At 37.8% G+C, this 16,365-nt stretch overlaps 1 protein-coding gene across 24 annotated transcripts in view; it reads left to right on the forward strand.

The window, feature by feature from the left end:
- Positions 1-16,365, forward strand: part of DMD (dystrophin) — a 1,198,278-nt gene that overhangs the window by 875,079 nt on the left and 306,834 nt on the right. For all 24 annotated transcript variants that reach the window (XM_030020819.2, XM_030020811.2, XM_030020812.2 and 21 more), the window contains one exon: positions 5,400-5,517. In XM_030020819.2, coding sequence (XP_029876679.1) covers positions 5,400-5,517 — 118 coding nt within the window. The remainder of the gene's footprint in view (positions 1-5,399; positions 5,518-16,365) is intronic.

The raw sequence follows: 16,365 nt of genomic DNA on the forward strand, positions 1-16,365 counted from the left end.
AATTGTTAGCAAGCTTTCTTCCAAAGCTTTCTCTCTTTCTAGGTGTGTGTATAACACATTATATTTAGAGAACCAACCAGCCTTAAGAAACTCAGTTGTTTTAAGTAAAAGTTGTCATGGCTATACATTTTGCTCAGGAAGTAATTGCTTCATTTTTTGTTTAAATTTAACGTTTAGTGCCTAGTTTTTCAAAAGATGAGCAAATCATTTCCTCAACAACTGTTTAATGGAAATATGCTTTTTCTAAGAATATCATGGTGAGTTTGGAGGAGTGAATAGCTTCATAAGAAGAAAAATATATTTTCCTTCTCTCTTACATATTACGTATTAATCATTCAATCGTGCTTTCGTGGTCCACTGGTTCATTTCATTAAACAAGTTTGGGGGTGGGCCAAAAAAACCCATCCCAAACAGTTGGGAAGTTTTAGTCTTCAGCCATGGGTTGTTTATGACAAAATGCTGCTTCCAGTTTGCTCTTAATATGGAAGGTCTTCCCTAAATCTCCTTTTTGATCAAACATCATTTTTTGGCTCACTTACTGTTAGCATTCTTACCTAGTGAAAAAAACCCCAAAAACGTATAAAATAGATAGCAAACTACTTTTGACTGGTAGCATGTAAATACACAGAAAAATTGTGAAGACATGGTAGTCATTACCACTATGGAGGACTCCTCCGTTAAGTACTAGAAGGAATCGTGGGACCTACTTTACCCAATAATCTTTCATTTTTTTAATGGCATTTTAACTTCTTCGTTTTCAGAGACGTTTTTCAACTTAAGAATGTAAAATGGTTATGAAGTAGACCCAGAGCCTTTTTAAAGAAGCATACAGACTGAACCACAATCATATATAATGTTGCAGAACAGCAACCTTAACTCTAGTTTGTATGTTTGAACTTCAGCAATGGGAGATTAAAAGTCCCGGCTTTGGTGTGAGAAAAGTTGCTTCTGATATTAAAGAGCAAACACCCATAATCAGCACTAATAAATGATTAGTTGAATGTTTAAGACGTGGTACCCTCCTGGAATTCAGATATTCCAGTTCAATAACTGTGGTGGTTTAACCAGCCAAAACCAGCACAATAACGCTTGCCATAAAGTCAGGAAGAAAGATTGGATACATTTTAAAAATCCTACCTTTTATATAAATTACTACACACATGCCTAGAGTGACAAATATGCAGGCTGTAGCATGCAGTACATTATAAAGCTAAAGAATATTTAAATTCTCAGTCTCAAACTTTGTGGTCCCACCAAGAATTTGTCACACTTCACCTGTTTCAGTTTTTCAGTTTATTTTTTTGCAATTTTTATACAAGTTATCTCAGTTGCTGACTTAAACAATTTGTTCCATATCTCAATCCCCATTTTGTGTAAAGAAATCATAAAAGCTAGGAACCTGAAAATTGGATTTTTCTTTTGAGCAGCTGCTGTCCACAAATGTGGAAAGATTGTTAAAAGTGAATAGCATCACTTTCTAACAAACTGTAGGCAGGTTTGATGACTGAATCTCATCTTTCCATTACTATGCTGTCACCAAGCATTATTATGTTGGCACTCATAGATATATAGAAGAAAAAGAAAACTCTTTGGGGGTTTAAAGATGTATTTGTACAACCATGGATGTCAATGGTCCTTCTTCATTGTTGATCTACTCATGTTGAATTACATTTATTATTAAACACAAATTTGATTAAAATGTGGTGTATGTTTTGCAGAATACATTATTCTACCTTTACAGAACACTAGGTAAATGAGAATAAAGGGAAATTATAAAATTATATGCACAAGATCACAAGTGTTTATTAAAAAAAAATAATTAAAAAATCCTTTTAGTGTAGCTGACTCCCTAAGTCTTTGTACCTGTGCTTTTGGTGACCTGATGGGGACTAGATGGATTTCTGTTTAATTTATTTTGAAAATCCTTTCATAATAACTTTTATTTTTGTATTACCCGTTTTTACATAGCACATTTGTTTCAGCGTGCTGACATTCCAAATCAGAGGCATCTGGTCTGTTGCATCTGCTGTGCCTCCACCAGGGTGCCACTATTAACGAGTTTTTCTTCCTGTGGCTGTTGTAATAACGTCTTCTAATAGTTTCCACTTAGTTTTCTGTTGAGGATCCAATTTTACAAAATTAAATATTTGGCTGAATTTGTAAAAGTTTTAAAAAGTGTCTCCATATACGCACTGTTTCTCATTTTGGTTTGGGGGTTTCGTTTTTTGGTTTGTTTGTCCGCTTTACATCTTTTCAGCTAATACTTTAAAGCTATTCAATTTTTTCTTCCCAAAATCATATTTAGCTGTCTTTTAATTTGTATTCATCAAAGCACTTCTCTTTCTAGCATAATTATTTGCATTTTTGTTACCCACAAAATCAATTTGTATGATTAGTTTGTCCAGTCACAGAATATTTTTCTGAATTTGCTAATACTTTAAGTGGAGCTCAAGTGTTGCTGGTTACTTTCATGCTACAGGATCACAGGAAGGCTCAGGAATGATGTGTTTTAGTAGTTACTTTTATCCGAGTTTCCATCAGGGTTTGTACATGTACATGCAAAGTAGGTTCCATGTGGAACGTATATTTACTAAGTCTTTAGGATTGTAGCAATTGGTAAAATTGTACCAATAAACATTGTTACAATTTTACAACAATTTTAATTGATAAAATTTTACCAAATAAAACAGTACATTGTTTGGGTACGGTTCTCAGACACTTTGTATTAAACTGAAGAAAAAATATATTAATTTGGGGAAGGTTTTATCCTTATTCTGAGTGGTTGCCTCTCTAAGACTAAGAAAAAACCCATCTGTTCTATAATTGTATATTATTGTCCTCTGACAGGTCCAAGAATCTTCAGATCTGTTCATAGTGTAAGGGTTTCAAGATGTCCTTCCTGACCTTTCAAAAACACACGTTAGTACATCCAGCAGAAAGTAATTTTATCCACATTAAATGGCAGAGGGAAGGATGTCCTCACAGGCCGAATAGGGACAAGATTGTTGTGTCCCTGAGGGGACAGCAGAGCTAGCAAGACTCACTTGAAAGAGGCATTGCTAGTTTTCCCAAGTGTCCAGTTCAGGAATTGCAGATCGGTCTTGTGGGTAAATCATTCTGTAAGCACTTAGGAATACATCAGTTCCATTCGCTCATTTTGGTACTGAGCAAATCCTAACCTATTGCTTTGTTTCTTACTACATTTCATATAGCAGAAGCTTTCTTCTATGGTACAAACATAGCATTTAATGTCTGGTTGGAGACTCAGGCTGGATCAGATAAATCATTCTCCTGTTCAGTATATCAAATATAAAAATTATATTTAGGAAACTTTAGGGAACAGTTTAGAGTCTCTCTGGGTGTAAGACCTTAGAATCACTTAACTTGCTTTTCCTCCTCTAAACAGTTTCTAGGTAGGGGAAGGAAAGAGAAGGGGGAATATTACTTTGGAGGCCACACAATTATCTGAGCGTGTTGTACGTGTTTTAATGTCCCTTCTGCACAGTCCATTTTGGCAGTATGTATAATGCAGATATTGTTAGGCTGCAATGGGACTGCTTTTCCTATTGTAAAATTCATGTCACTCATTAACTTGTCTTCCTAGAAAATGGAGTTTTGAAGGCACATAGATATCTAGAGGTAGTAACTGCATCAGTAGATTTTATTTCTTTTTCTTGAGTGCTTTCACTAAGGAGAGACTTCTAATGAGAAATTTGTTCTTCGCTTAATTATGCAAGCTGCTGCTTTAACTGTGTGTCTCTGTATGCAATCCAATCAGTATACAAGTGAGAAAATACCCTCCAAACTTTTGGGTATGAGTTTAGAAAGCCAGTTATAATAGATTTTCAAAGAACTTCTGATACAGAAGTTAAAGGCAAGAATTTCACAGGGTGTAGCTAGATGTGTATCTTGAAAATTACCTTTTTTTTCTGAAGAGCTTGTAACTGAACAAAAATGAAACTGTGGAGTTTTTAGCTTGCTTTTGATGATACATGCTGTAGTTACTGGAAGTGATATTCTTGTGCTCTTTTGTTAATCTCATTGAACAGAAAATAATACTAGGCCTTTACCTGTCACCTTCAAATTGGTGAAATTATATATCTCTAATCTCAGGTTGGAGGGCCAAGTTTAAGATCAGACCCTGCAGGTCTTTTCCATCCAGTACAGTTAGTGAATAAAAGCTTGTTAAAATAAACTATGATTATTTAGAATAAAAGCATTTTAAAGGGGGGTGGTGGGAATTCTTTTAAGACAATAAAATACTCCAAGACACATAGTCAACAGCCAGGTGGGCATGCTAACAGATTATCTAACCGCTGTCCACATAAAAAGCCTGAAAAATAAAAATCCTCCACTGACCTTTGTTATCAGCTTGATAGCTGATATGCTGTACCTATTAGCTATCTGACAGCGTACTGTTCCGGTGACTCAAAATTGTGGGGAAAAAATAAAGTAATTTGTTCATAATTTGGTAATAAATATTGCTACTTCCAACTCCTAAGACTGGGAAATCTAACAAGCATCTTTTCTGGAAGCTACACGATAGGGACTCGAAGTTGCTAGATTTGGTCAATGTCTTTTAAATACATGGTTGGATGCTTCTTATCTGGGAAATCATTGAACTGCTTCCTTGTTTGCTCTTCCCTAATCCTTCAAAATAAGTTAACTTAATATATGCATAAATGTTACATGACTTACTCCCCTTGAGTTCTTATTTTCATATCTAAAGCTATTGTATTTTAGTTTTTATTACCTCCTAAAGACCACGAGTCATTATTTTGAAGCCCATCTTTTTCCCTGTGAGAAATTCTAGATCCACTTCTTACTTTCTAGTCAGATTGCCTGGGCTTTATGTATCTGGTTGACTAACATATAAATTACTGTGAGTGTTAATTACTTTTCTGCTAGGTAAGGTGTCAGGACAGAAGAAGCAACATTAACAGTCTTACATTGGCTTTAAACCACTACATAGTAATTAAACAGTCTTAAAATCTTAAGAAGCAAACATTAATTAGACTTCATGAGTTACTAGGAAAATCCTGCCCAATCTGGTAAACCCCTATATCTTTTTAAAAATATGCTGTAAAATCTAAGACATTATAGAAGAACAGTATACTTCTATAGCTTTATAGAGGAAAATAGCTTACCCTTGCATAATTTTATATCTAGTTTTATAGGTTCTTTTAAAATTATTGTTACAAGTTATACTTGGTATTTTTATGTTAAGAATAACAACAATATTTGCAAGGTCTAGACCAAATTCTTTGTATTATTTGAAACAGCAAACAACCTTTGTGCTTTAAATCAAGCTGGCACAAAAAAAAGTCCCTATACATGGTCTTCTCAACAGCTCTACATGCTTTTTTCTTTGTTTTATTTTTGTATTTGTGTGCAACTAGGCAATACTACAGGATCTGGAGCAAAGACGTCCCCAACTGGATGAACTAATAACTGCAGCACAAAATCTAAAAAACAAGACGAGCAATCAAGAGGCCAGAACAATAATTACTGACCGCAGTAAGTGGTGATTCTGCTATCATATGATGTTTCAGAAAATATGGAAAAATGTTGTAATACCTGATAAGCATAGCATTTTTCAGACACTTTATGCCTTTGCCATGAGAAGGAAAGTTCCATCAGGAGACAGTTCTCACACTGGTTTTCCAAATTGCATATAGAAGAAATGTAAGTGAAAGTCAGTGATTGTATATTCCAAATTTTTCACCTTAATTTCATATTGCTTGTCTTCGTAGTGGAAGCACATTGTAGAAAATTTAGAATGTGATCACTACAGATAAAGAAATACATTTATTCTTAAACAAGGAGGGAAAAGAAAGAATTCACAGAGTATAGCCGTAGGCTTGTAAGAAGCTTTCAATTCCATCCCCCGTAGTACAGCTGCACCCTCTTCTTTCATCTCGCCTCAGCTGACACACAAGTCTGATGATGCTCTGCATTAGTTTGTACTAGTTCTTCAGTTCTGGCTTCCCTTTCCAGAATTAACCAACTAGCTGTGTCTAAGGTGCAAAAATTAGTAGGTTAAGTTTTAGAAGAAGTCTATAGAAGATGTAGTGTTGTCACCCTTGGACGCTTGCATGTCCTTATGCCCTTCACTATAGGATGAAACATACTCTCAGGGTCATGCTATAAAAGTAGCCCTCTGTGGTGGACTGTTACTTATCTTCGGTTATGGAGTACTCAGGACTAAAAACTACAAAAAATGAATTTCTTATGGTCCTAAAGGTCCCCTGTGGAGCTTAGAGAAGACTCAGGCCAAACACTTTGCATGTGGACACAGCCAATTCACTTTAGGTGGATGCAAACTGTTCTGCACATCTTGGCCTGGAGACCAGGGATTGCTCCCTGAAACCGATGACACAGACAGTGTATACGTAGGCTAAACTTCTCTATCCCCATAACTAAAAGAAAAAAAAAAATATACACACATGCATTACCTCTTTCTTTTTATTCCATCAGGTAAATACTTTCCATAACATGTCAAAATCACATTGCATGTTTGGACTGCATTGTTGTTAGTAGCACACGCAGATACTATTTAGACTATATCCTATGTGAAATAACATTGTTTAACTGCTATTCTCTTCCTGGCCTTGAAACATATTACTGAGAGAGAGAGAAGCTGTATTTGTTTTGTTTGAAGTTTGAGAAGAAATGGATAGCACTTATATATTGCACAAGAACCTGTTCCTGTTTGACATGCAAATTAATTTTGGAATCACGTACTCAGTTGAATTCGGATGAAGTGTGTATATATACCTTAACTTTACAGTTCTTATTCAAAGCCATCATATGTAGTACTCCCATCAGTATTTTCTAGTATGTTTTAATTTTTAATTCTGAGGCAAGTCTTCTGAAGACGAGAATTGTAGACTTTACATGAAATGCAAGCCTAATTCCTATACGCCCTCATGTGAATTGTATGCATGACTAAATTTTGTTCTGTTGGAAAACCGCACTTCACTTTAAGTGAAATTGCCTTCTAAGAGAGATTAAATGCTTCTTTCTCATACAGAAAAAAAAAAAAAGGAAAGCAAGCTATCAGACTGTAAATCATGAATGAGTATGTGGTAACCCCACTATATGACAGCTTGCATCTGTGGCTAGCGGTGTGGTGAATATATTTTACATGATGATTTCTTAGTGTTTGTCCGTAAGAATTCCCAAACTGATTAGCTGGTTTTGAACTGAGATTCATTTTTGCTGTGTTTTAGCAATTAGTTTTCTATGCTGTAACTGTCAATATCCTTGACTGCAAAAGTACAACTTACGATGCAATAGATACAGGTCAGGTGCGTTTATGTTCTTTCAAGTACATCTGACTGTAGTATAGCATCTTCGAACATCATCCTGTTGTTGCTAATGAAATAATCTTCAAGTAAAGTATTTATCGTCAGAAATATATAGGGTCTGCGTTTCTGCAATGGAGGGAAATACAGTACAATCAGGGCCCTTTTTGATCCAGTCTTCTGAGGCAGCAAACTAGATTCATGAAGGTTTTTTCATGCTTTGTTAGTTTATATTTGTACAATTGTAAGTAGTACTAAACACTATTCAAGAGGTATTTATTCCTTTAGAATTTTAAGGAGATCATGATATTTTCATGGGGAAAAAAATGCTAGGACTTCACAATATGACACATAAGGTTTTTCCAGATATATGCCAAATGTGGCATACTGTCACCTGAAGTTCTTCTTTAAAAGAACAATAGTAATTTTTGTATTTTTAATTGCATGACATTATTTTTTTCCCCTGTATGTTGTATGAAGAAGATGGAAATTGCTCTGTTTGGTTTGAATTAGGCCTGCTAAATACCTCTATAGACAGGGTCCACTTGTTCTTGCTGCAGCTACCGTGGGAGTAGTTCACCCCTCCCACCCCTTCACAGCGCTATGCTGTCCTGAACATAGGAAGACTCTCCTTATCCCCAGCACAGCTCCTCTGAAGCCTGCTGTGCTGTGCAGTGCTCCCACCTAGTGCACCCAGTTTTGCCTTGCAGTCCAGCACATACGGAGCCCAGCCTATTGCACCCAGGGTGTCGTCCCCAGGTCCATCCCCAGGAATCTTGCTTGCAGCCAGAGGTGAACCCTGGACCAGAGAACCTGTTCCCCTTGCTAAGGCCTGCACATTCCCCACAGCCCTAGAGAGCATCCCCTCCGTTATACTTGGACTTTGCACCAGCGTCCTGCTGCAAGTCCTCCCTGACTACCACACCTGCAGACTGCTTCCCATTTCCTGTGGTTTTTTTCCCTCTTCATGAATACAAATAGGTTACCATGGTTATGTCGTAGCAGTTCTTAATACTCATTCAAATCTATCCAGTTTCGTGACCTGAGCACCAGCACTGTGCCATTTGTGCTCCTCTGCAGCAGCTGTGTACCACTCTCCCGTGCAGCCTTCTGTAATGTCGCACTATCAGGTGCCAAATGCATCGGATCCCATCACGAAGGAAAGGGAGTGCAGGGCTGTGCTGCGCTAGTGTGTCACGTAGGAGCTGATAGACTCGACTGTATCTAGTGCACTACCTCTTCCTAGGCTGAAACATGGGATCTCACACTTTGAGAAGTAAAAAGCTGAGAAGATGAGCTAATTTGTATGAATATGTTGTTATTGCCTTTTGCTATTAAGGTGCTAGTAAAAAACCAAAACACAATCATCTGGCCTATATGACTAGACAGATATATTATAAATACTAAATGAGACTCGTAGCTACTCTACAAGACAGCTGCATTCTTGGTCACAGGGTGGGTCAGCATGCCATCAGCTGGAACTAAAACCCTGAAGGTTCTGGCTTCTGTGCTAGCTAATGTTGGCAACTCTTGAGTCATCCTGCTTGCAGAAATATGTGTGTTATGCTCGTTAAAGTCTCACTTTGAATTACATTTAGAAGCCATTATTGCCTTTGAAAGTATTTATAAAAACAAGCAAGGTAAACATTTTATACAAAATCAAGCAAATCAAAAGACATTTCTTAGAGAATCTCTAAGAAGAACTGCAAAACAGTCAACGATCATGAGATTATTTTTCAACAGAATTGTCATAGTACTGCACAGGTTTAGTCTTTCTTTAGGAAATAAAAACAGAAATTAAAGATAAGCTCATACAATTGGATTATTTCCTTTGAACCTTTTTTTCTCCACTCTTACTTCATTATCTGTATGAAATTGCAGGAGCTATACTACGTAAAAAGAACTTGGCTCTATAAAGTAAAGCTTGTGTTATGTTTACCTAATGTCATACTCAAATCTCTGTTCTATGTAAATCATAGTTTGTTTACAACTTAAACATTAAAGAATACATAAGAATAATAATTACATTTAGTCTTGAGGAAAAGTTGTGGGGAAAAGCAAGATGCCTCTCTGCTCTTTTAATGCCCTCGATAAAGCATTCTATTCTAACAGAACCATATGCTGTACAATAACGTTTTTCTCTACATAATGCATCACAGCTCCAAAACACTTTGCTTTACTGCTGATGAAAATGTTGTTTCCTTAAATTGAATGAGTTTATAAGCAACTTTGAATATAATAAAGTAATTAAACTTTGAAAATTCCCTTTATTTTCCATCAGTTCCTATGTATAGAATACATAAAGCCGGTAACAAGTCAATATAGAAATATACTGAGAGATAATAAAAACAAATTTACAGTCTTAGAATCAGAAATAACAAAGTAATTACAAAGGCTATGTTAGATCTTGCTAGATCCTGGAAATGTAAGAAACTTTAAATAGCAGGCCTTCCTACTGCTGTGTTCACACACATGCGAAAGATAACGGTGAATAACCTTTCTGCGGTTTTACTTTGCTAGTAATTTACATCCTGATTTTGTAATGTGGTTTCTGGCTGTGTAAGCGATAGAGGAGGTATGAAAATGAATATTTATAGGACTCTATGAAGAAATAATCTCTTACTGACTAAAGAATCTCCCTTTCAAGATTATAAGAAACCAAAGTAACACACATCTTTCTTCAGCAATTGTGTGAAAAGTAGTGAACTCTCAAAATATCACTTGAGAGGTTAATTAAGTTCTATTACATTAAATACATAAATAATAGCAATAAATACAAGCATTTCAATGAGGACTATTTTTCATCAAAAATTACGCATTAGGACCAAATGATTCCTTTTGAGATTTATTTGGCAGTTTTTAAAACCAAGTCCACAAATGTATGAATAATTTATAGAGGATGTCTTCAGAAGAGTTATTTTGGTCTTGTGGTTAGTTTTTTGTTTGTTTGGGGTTTTTTTTTGAAAAAAGAAAAGCTATATGTTATAATTGGTTGTTAGGAGAGCTGCTCTTGAACTAATCTGAAAAGAGTCTGAGTGTCTCTGTGCCACTCCATGAAAAGGCCTTTATTGAATAGTTTGCTGTATTTGACAGTTTTATGGCAAAATCATCAACTTGTCATCACTTTCACAACAAAATGTATGGAAACTCCACAGTGAATTACAGCTGTACTGTTGTTCTCGACATCTTAATAAAATAGCCGTCTCCATTGTACTGCCATCCATGTGGTTTTCTCTTAGAGCTATTGAATACAAATGGAGAGTTTACCACTTGAAAAAACAAATTCATACAATCTGGAATTTGTCATCCAGTAGTAAAACTCCTAGCTACCAAGACTGTAAAAGAAAAGTGTAAGAGAAAACTGTACTTGTATACAGTTTGCGCACGTGTCTTGTTGATATTTTTAAGCTGAATTATGGAATGATCCCCAGTATTCTCTTCTCTAGATTCCACGTATTTCAAGAACTTCTCAAGAACCTGAGTAATAGCTTTCCTATGTCATAAAGATGCAGAGTTTATTAATCAACCTGATGTGCTGCTTTACAGCTCAAACTTATGCCATGGAAGTGAAGGAAGGGAGAAACCATTTGTTGTTAAATGTCAATAACGAGATAAAACTATAGCTCTGAAAGGGGTAGCATGTTACTGGGAAGAGTACCTCATTTTAAACCGCTTCCTTGGCACAGATTTGCTGCTACAGGATTTGTAAGAAAGTTATGGGACATTTTAAGAAGGAGTAAGAAGTTATTTTGGAACACTGGGGAGAGTTGCCCTTTAAGAATGGGAAATAACATGCCCCAGAAATGTCTGAGTGATGGGGGAATTACAGTTGTATGTCACTTCTCAGGCTATATATACTAGAAGCATATGGCTCAGAGGGCAAAGGGCAAGATCTAAATTGCCTGCCTCAGGTGTTGTAGTGCTCCTAAAAAGGATGAGAGACTACAAGGTGACCTTCCTCCATTTCTGGTTATATTCTTGAGTAAAAGTGGCGTAGCTTTTTCGGTAGCCCCAGAGCTGCTAAGTGTATTAGGTGATGTCAGTGCTGGTGGCTTGCTCAGAGCTTACTTGCCTTCTCAAGCCTGTGAAGAGAGTTAGATAATTACTAAACTTTGTGTCGTGTAGTAATTCAGGTGGAACGTAGTAGGCTAGTTCTAGACCAGGTACTTCTAAATAGATAAGAACATTCTAAGTTTTCTGTTCCTAGAAATCAGTCTGTGCTGGAGAACCCTGGATGCCTGTGTTGGATAGAGGCACTTAATTTTGCCCAAATCCTAAGTGTTAGTAAAATTTTGTCATCTATCCTCCAAAACAGCTAGGAGAGCAGAATGGTTGACCAAATCTCTCATCAGGAAAATACGACCACAAAGTGAGTTCTCTGCTAATTGTGAGCTTGTGAACAGCAAAGGTAAAGTAAGGAGTGTAAGGCTGTGCTGTAGAAAGAGACCTTTCAGAAAGACTGATATGGAAATAATTTTTTTTTAAAAGCCTTTAAATAATTTTGACTAGACCCAGAAAAGGGGGGGGGGGGGGGGGGAACGACACTAAAACCAAAAAAAAACCAAAAAAACAAACCACCCTGAATAAGGAAAGCATGGTTTGGTAGGGGGATGCTTCATACTAACAGGTTATGCATTATCGTATGATGTAGCCTTGGGTACATGAAGTTAACTGGTTGAAAGATTTGGGATATACCATCACCTGACAGAAGGAGAATGTACTTCCCAGTTTAGCCTAGGGAAGGATTTGGTATGGCGTTGTGGGAGAGCTGGTGTTTGAGTCTGCTTTGTGTCTTTTTTTAACCTCTGTTGGTCATCATTTAGGGACTGAGTTAATCAATAGAGGTAGTCTGTCAGAATACAGACCAAGAAATTCTTCTAATTTATAGTGCCAAGAAAATTCAAGCCTATTCAATATTCTGCAGTTTACTCTGCTGTTCTTAAAATGTTTGTAGACTGAGGTGATAGAGGTAATTTTGATAAAAGGGCCAAAGAATATAAAACTTCAGCCCCCCGCAACCTTCAACCTACCCAGTCACCAATTAGATGGAAGTGTTGCCCAGAACCATGAGCAGACATGAAATGACAGAAAGTCTTGTTTACAGGCTGTCAGCAGGCAATTCCTTTCCCCAAGTACTATTGTCTGCTCCCCTACTAGGGTAAGTCCTATTAATAGGGTTGTTAGGGGCATCATTTCCTTCTTTTATGCTCAAGGGGAGTCATATTTTAACAGACTGGTTGTATGTAACTGCCTGCCTTTGTTCCTAAAGTCTTTGTGAAAATCTTTAATGCTCATAGAACTCTTCAATTTGAAGGAGCTCTCTTTTTTTAGTGTAACGAGACCAGCATCTCAGTAGCTTCAGAAAGAAGCAAATTTGCTTGCAAAAATATTATAACGAAAATGTAAAGGGAAGGTAAGGAACTGCCACACAGGGTGAGATTGCAAGTCCTACTCATTTACTCTGTTGTCTCCGAAATCATTAGTACCGTATCCTTCTGAAGAATATTTAAGAATTCAATAGTATGCAAATGTGAACTAAATTGAGAGTACTTCTCAGGATACAAAGTCTTTCTTTCATATCTTAAACAATTAGAGAAGTGTTACCTTAATTTTTCGAGACATTTCACTGACTAAAACTGCCAAGAATTTGCAGTTCTTCAGGAAAGCAAGCACTGAGTTATTTTACAGTTTTCAACATATTTAACAGTATCTAATGTGAGACTTCCTATTTACAGTGTTACAGCAAAAAATCTGGTTTTAATTACATTGGATTTCAAAATTGGATTCAATCTCATTTTACAAATGTTAATTAACATTTATATAAAATACTTTGAAATCTGAAAATAATAAATGCTGAAGAGGTTTGACTTGCATCTTGTCAGTAGTAGAAGAATGTTCCATTGACTTGTGTAGTGGCCAGATAATCAGAACGGAATTTTTTTTCTCTTTGAGTGACACCAGAAAGACTCAGTCAAGTTTCAATGTTAAAAGGACTAGTGTTAATAATTTGCCATTAGAAATATTTATACCACTTATACTATACTTGTGGCCCATCTCCATTGCAAGTAAATATCCAAAATGATCAAGTTCCAAAAGTGAAAGAGGGGGAAACAACTGCCTATTATTTATAACCATATTGGCATTGTATACTTTAGGAATTATTTTTCAAAATTAAAGACTTCTTATAAGCAATTTAAATTCCCTGTCTACTGATGAAATTCCATCACTGTGCTTATATAAGGTCCATTTGGGCAATCAATAAAGTTACTGTCTAACCTTAAAATCTGTGAGTGTGTAGTTGCTCAAGGTCATGGAAAATTAAATTTTTTTTTAGATAGGAGGTTTCTATTTCTTGCTAAATGCTAGGACTACTCCATATGTTTAAAGTCTGAAAGTCTTAGAAGTATTGCCTGATATGGTTTGGATGCATTGCCTTTTTTCTCTAAGGGAGTTATAAAGCTCCATTTTTAACAAAAGCATCCCATTTACCCCAAAAAACCTCATTATCTTCCTAGTTTTCACTCTCTTTATATAGGGTTTCGATATTTCAAGTTGGTAACTTTAATAATTTTATTTTAATTGATCTTTTAAATGTTGAAGTTCAGTCAGTTTATACAAGCATCAAAAAATTGCTTTTTTAATATTAAATTGCCTGGGTTTTAGCTATCTTTTTCTTTTTATTGTTTACTGGGATTTACTTTTTACAAGAGTTCTCGTTGTGAATGTTGACATTGCAACAGTGACATTCTTTATTACTGGACTTGATGATATCACATACCTGAATGTATCTTTTGTCAGAATAGATGCCAGCAACTGATTAGAAAGTAATTTGGGTTTTGCATTTGTTTTTAGATTTGGGCAAGATGGCAGAATTTAACGAGTGGTTAGCACTTTTGGGAATCAGGAGATTTTCACACGTTTTATCTGGTAGAAAACCCCTGAAATACAGAAGTTGCCAGGAACTGTGCTGTTGCACATCTGCTGCCATCTGTATCAAAACCACTTGATCACTTCTTCAGTTACACATACTAGTCGCATTTTCATGTTTGTGCATCCATGTATTTTCATGGGTGATTTTAATAATCTATAAAAACACTGAAAACCTAACCTTTCGTATTTACAACTATGAAAACCATTTTCAAGATGCAACGCGGCGTTATGAAAAGACCCCCCCAGACTAAAAGCTGCCCTCGGCTGAGGGGCTTCGCTTGGGACGGCAGGGCGTGCCGGAGCGCCTCGTTCCGAGCGCGCTCCTCCGGCCCCGTTCCCAACGCTGCCCGCTCCCACGTCTGTCCTCCGTTTTGTTTCTCCAGGCTTCTCCTCGCCGCTCTCCTTTCGTGTTTCCTCACCAACCCCCAACCCCGCCTGCTGCCGCCCTCTCTGCCGCAGGTTTGGGCAGAGGCACCGCCGGCTCCTCTCTTTGGTGGGAGCTCCTCCAGCGCCGGCTGGAAGCGGCTGTGACCGGCACGGGGCAGCTCATGGCCTCCTCCCGCCCAGGCACCCCGCAGGGCCTGGCCGGCCCCGCCGCCCCGGCTGCCAGTGCTGCCGGAGCCGAGGCAGCAGGTCAGACAGCGGCCGGGCTCCCGGGCGATGCGTGGCCCCAGCGGAGCTCGCCGGCTCTTTCCTGAAGACTGCGAGGACTCCTAGGAGGTGTATTTTCGTCCTCCATTTCCTCTCCTCCTCTCTCTGTCCCCCAGGTGGAAAATGCTGGGTCACGTCATCAGCTTCTGTGTTGCTTCTTCCCTCGCTGTTCCGTTTGCATCGTGCAATTGCGCTTATCTTTCACTCCGGCTAAGCCCTCCTGCTTACCTCCGCTTTCTAGGACTTGTCTTGGGAAAATCACCGTCGTAGCTCAGACCAGGGCTCTGTCTGTAGCGTAGGTAGTGCAGGAAAACCGTATCGGATTTAGGGATCGAAGGTTCCACAGGCCTATTCAGAAGCGTTGTTGGTGTTTTCATGGGTTTGTACAGGAAGTGTCCCATCACTTTTCTGGTTGTAATGTGCGAGATCTGGGGAAAAAAAAATTAGCCAAGTAGCAGTCTTTATTTTTAGATGTTAACTTCTTCCCTTAGACTTGGTCTTATCAGGTTCTCAGAAACCGTTTGAGATATCTCAGAATTCTTAAGTTTAGTAAAACTCCAGCTGCTCGCAGCAGCAGAGGTGGAGCAGGTCTGTGCCTCCGCCTGTCTGCCTTCTGCTCGGAAACACTGCCCGTGCTTCCAGCACTGCCCGTCGGAAACATCTCGGAGAGGACCGAGAGGGACGCTGCCGTCAGCAATGAAGGTGCTGTGCTCTGGTAGCTACCCACACAGGGTGACTTTTGTCAGTGAGAAGTCACAGATTGCTTTGAAAGTGATGGAAACGCTTCGTCCTTGGAGATGAAGTCAGGGAGCGAGTAATCGTGTTTTTATTTAGCTGGAACAGGACCTGGCACCCAAATGCTAATATAAACACTTGGACTAGGGATTAATTCAGTTGCATCTGTAATTGTAATCGGTGAAAGAAGAGACAAGATAAGGGTAACAAAAAAATTCCAGGATATCAAGAGTAAACGTGTGATGGAAAGTATAGAGAGAATGCTTGCAAAGACTGAGGCAGCTTACTGGTAAGGCCGGCTACTGCAACAAAGCAAGCAGGTTTTTTTACTGCTTCCTTGCAAATATATGATTGCATGCAAGGAATACTTGCCGCCTTCATTTTTCTTCCTAGGGGAAGCCCACTGCCAAACACTAGGCACTGACTTACTCCTTATGCTTAAGGTCAGCTGTGTGATAGCATATGGGTTTAATTTTTTTGCCCTTAGGGATCAATGCAAATACAGTAAGAGCAAACTTCTTGTATGATCAGAGGTGAGGATGACCTCGATTTAATTTCTAGATCTGCTACAGACTTTCTTTGTAATTCCAGAAAAGTCTTTTAATTTCATATGTTCAGTTCTTTACCTAGATAATGTGGGATAATATATCTTAACTCCCAGCCTTTGTCTGCCACGTGTTCGGAAGAATAGGTTTTTTGACCTGTTTTGTTTGAATATGACAAACCCAAGTCTTTGCTGGTT

This window comes from Aquila chrysaetos, chromosome 7, assembly GCF_900496995.4.
Source record: "Aquila chrysaetos chrysaetos chromosome 7, bAquChr1.4, whole genome shotgun sequence".
Taxonomy (NCBI): domain Eukaryota; kingdom Metazoa; phylum Chordata; class Aves; order Accipitriformes; family Accipitridae; genus Aquila; species Aquila chrysaetos.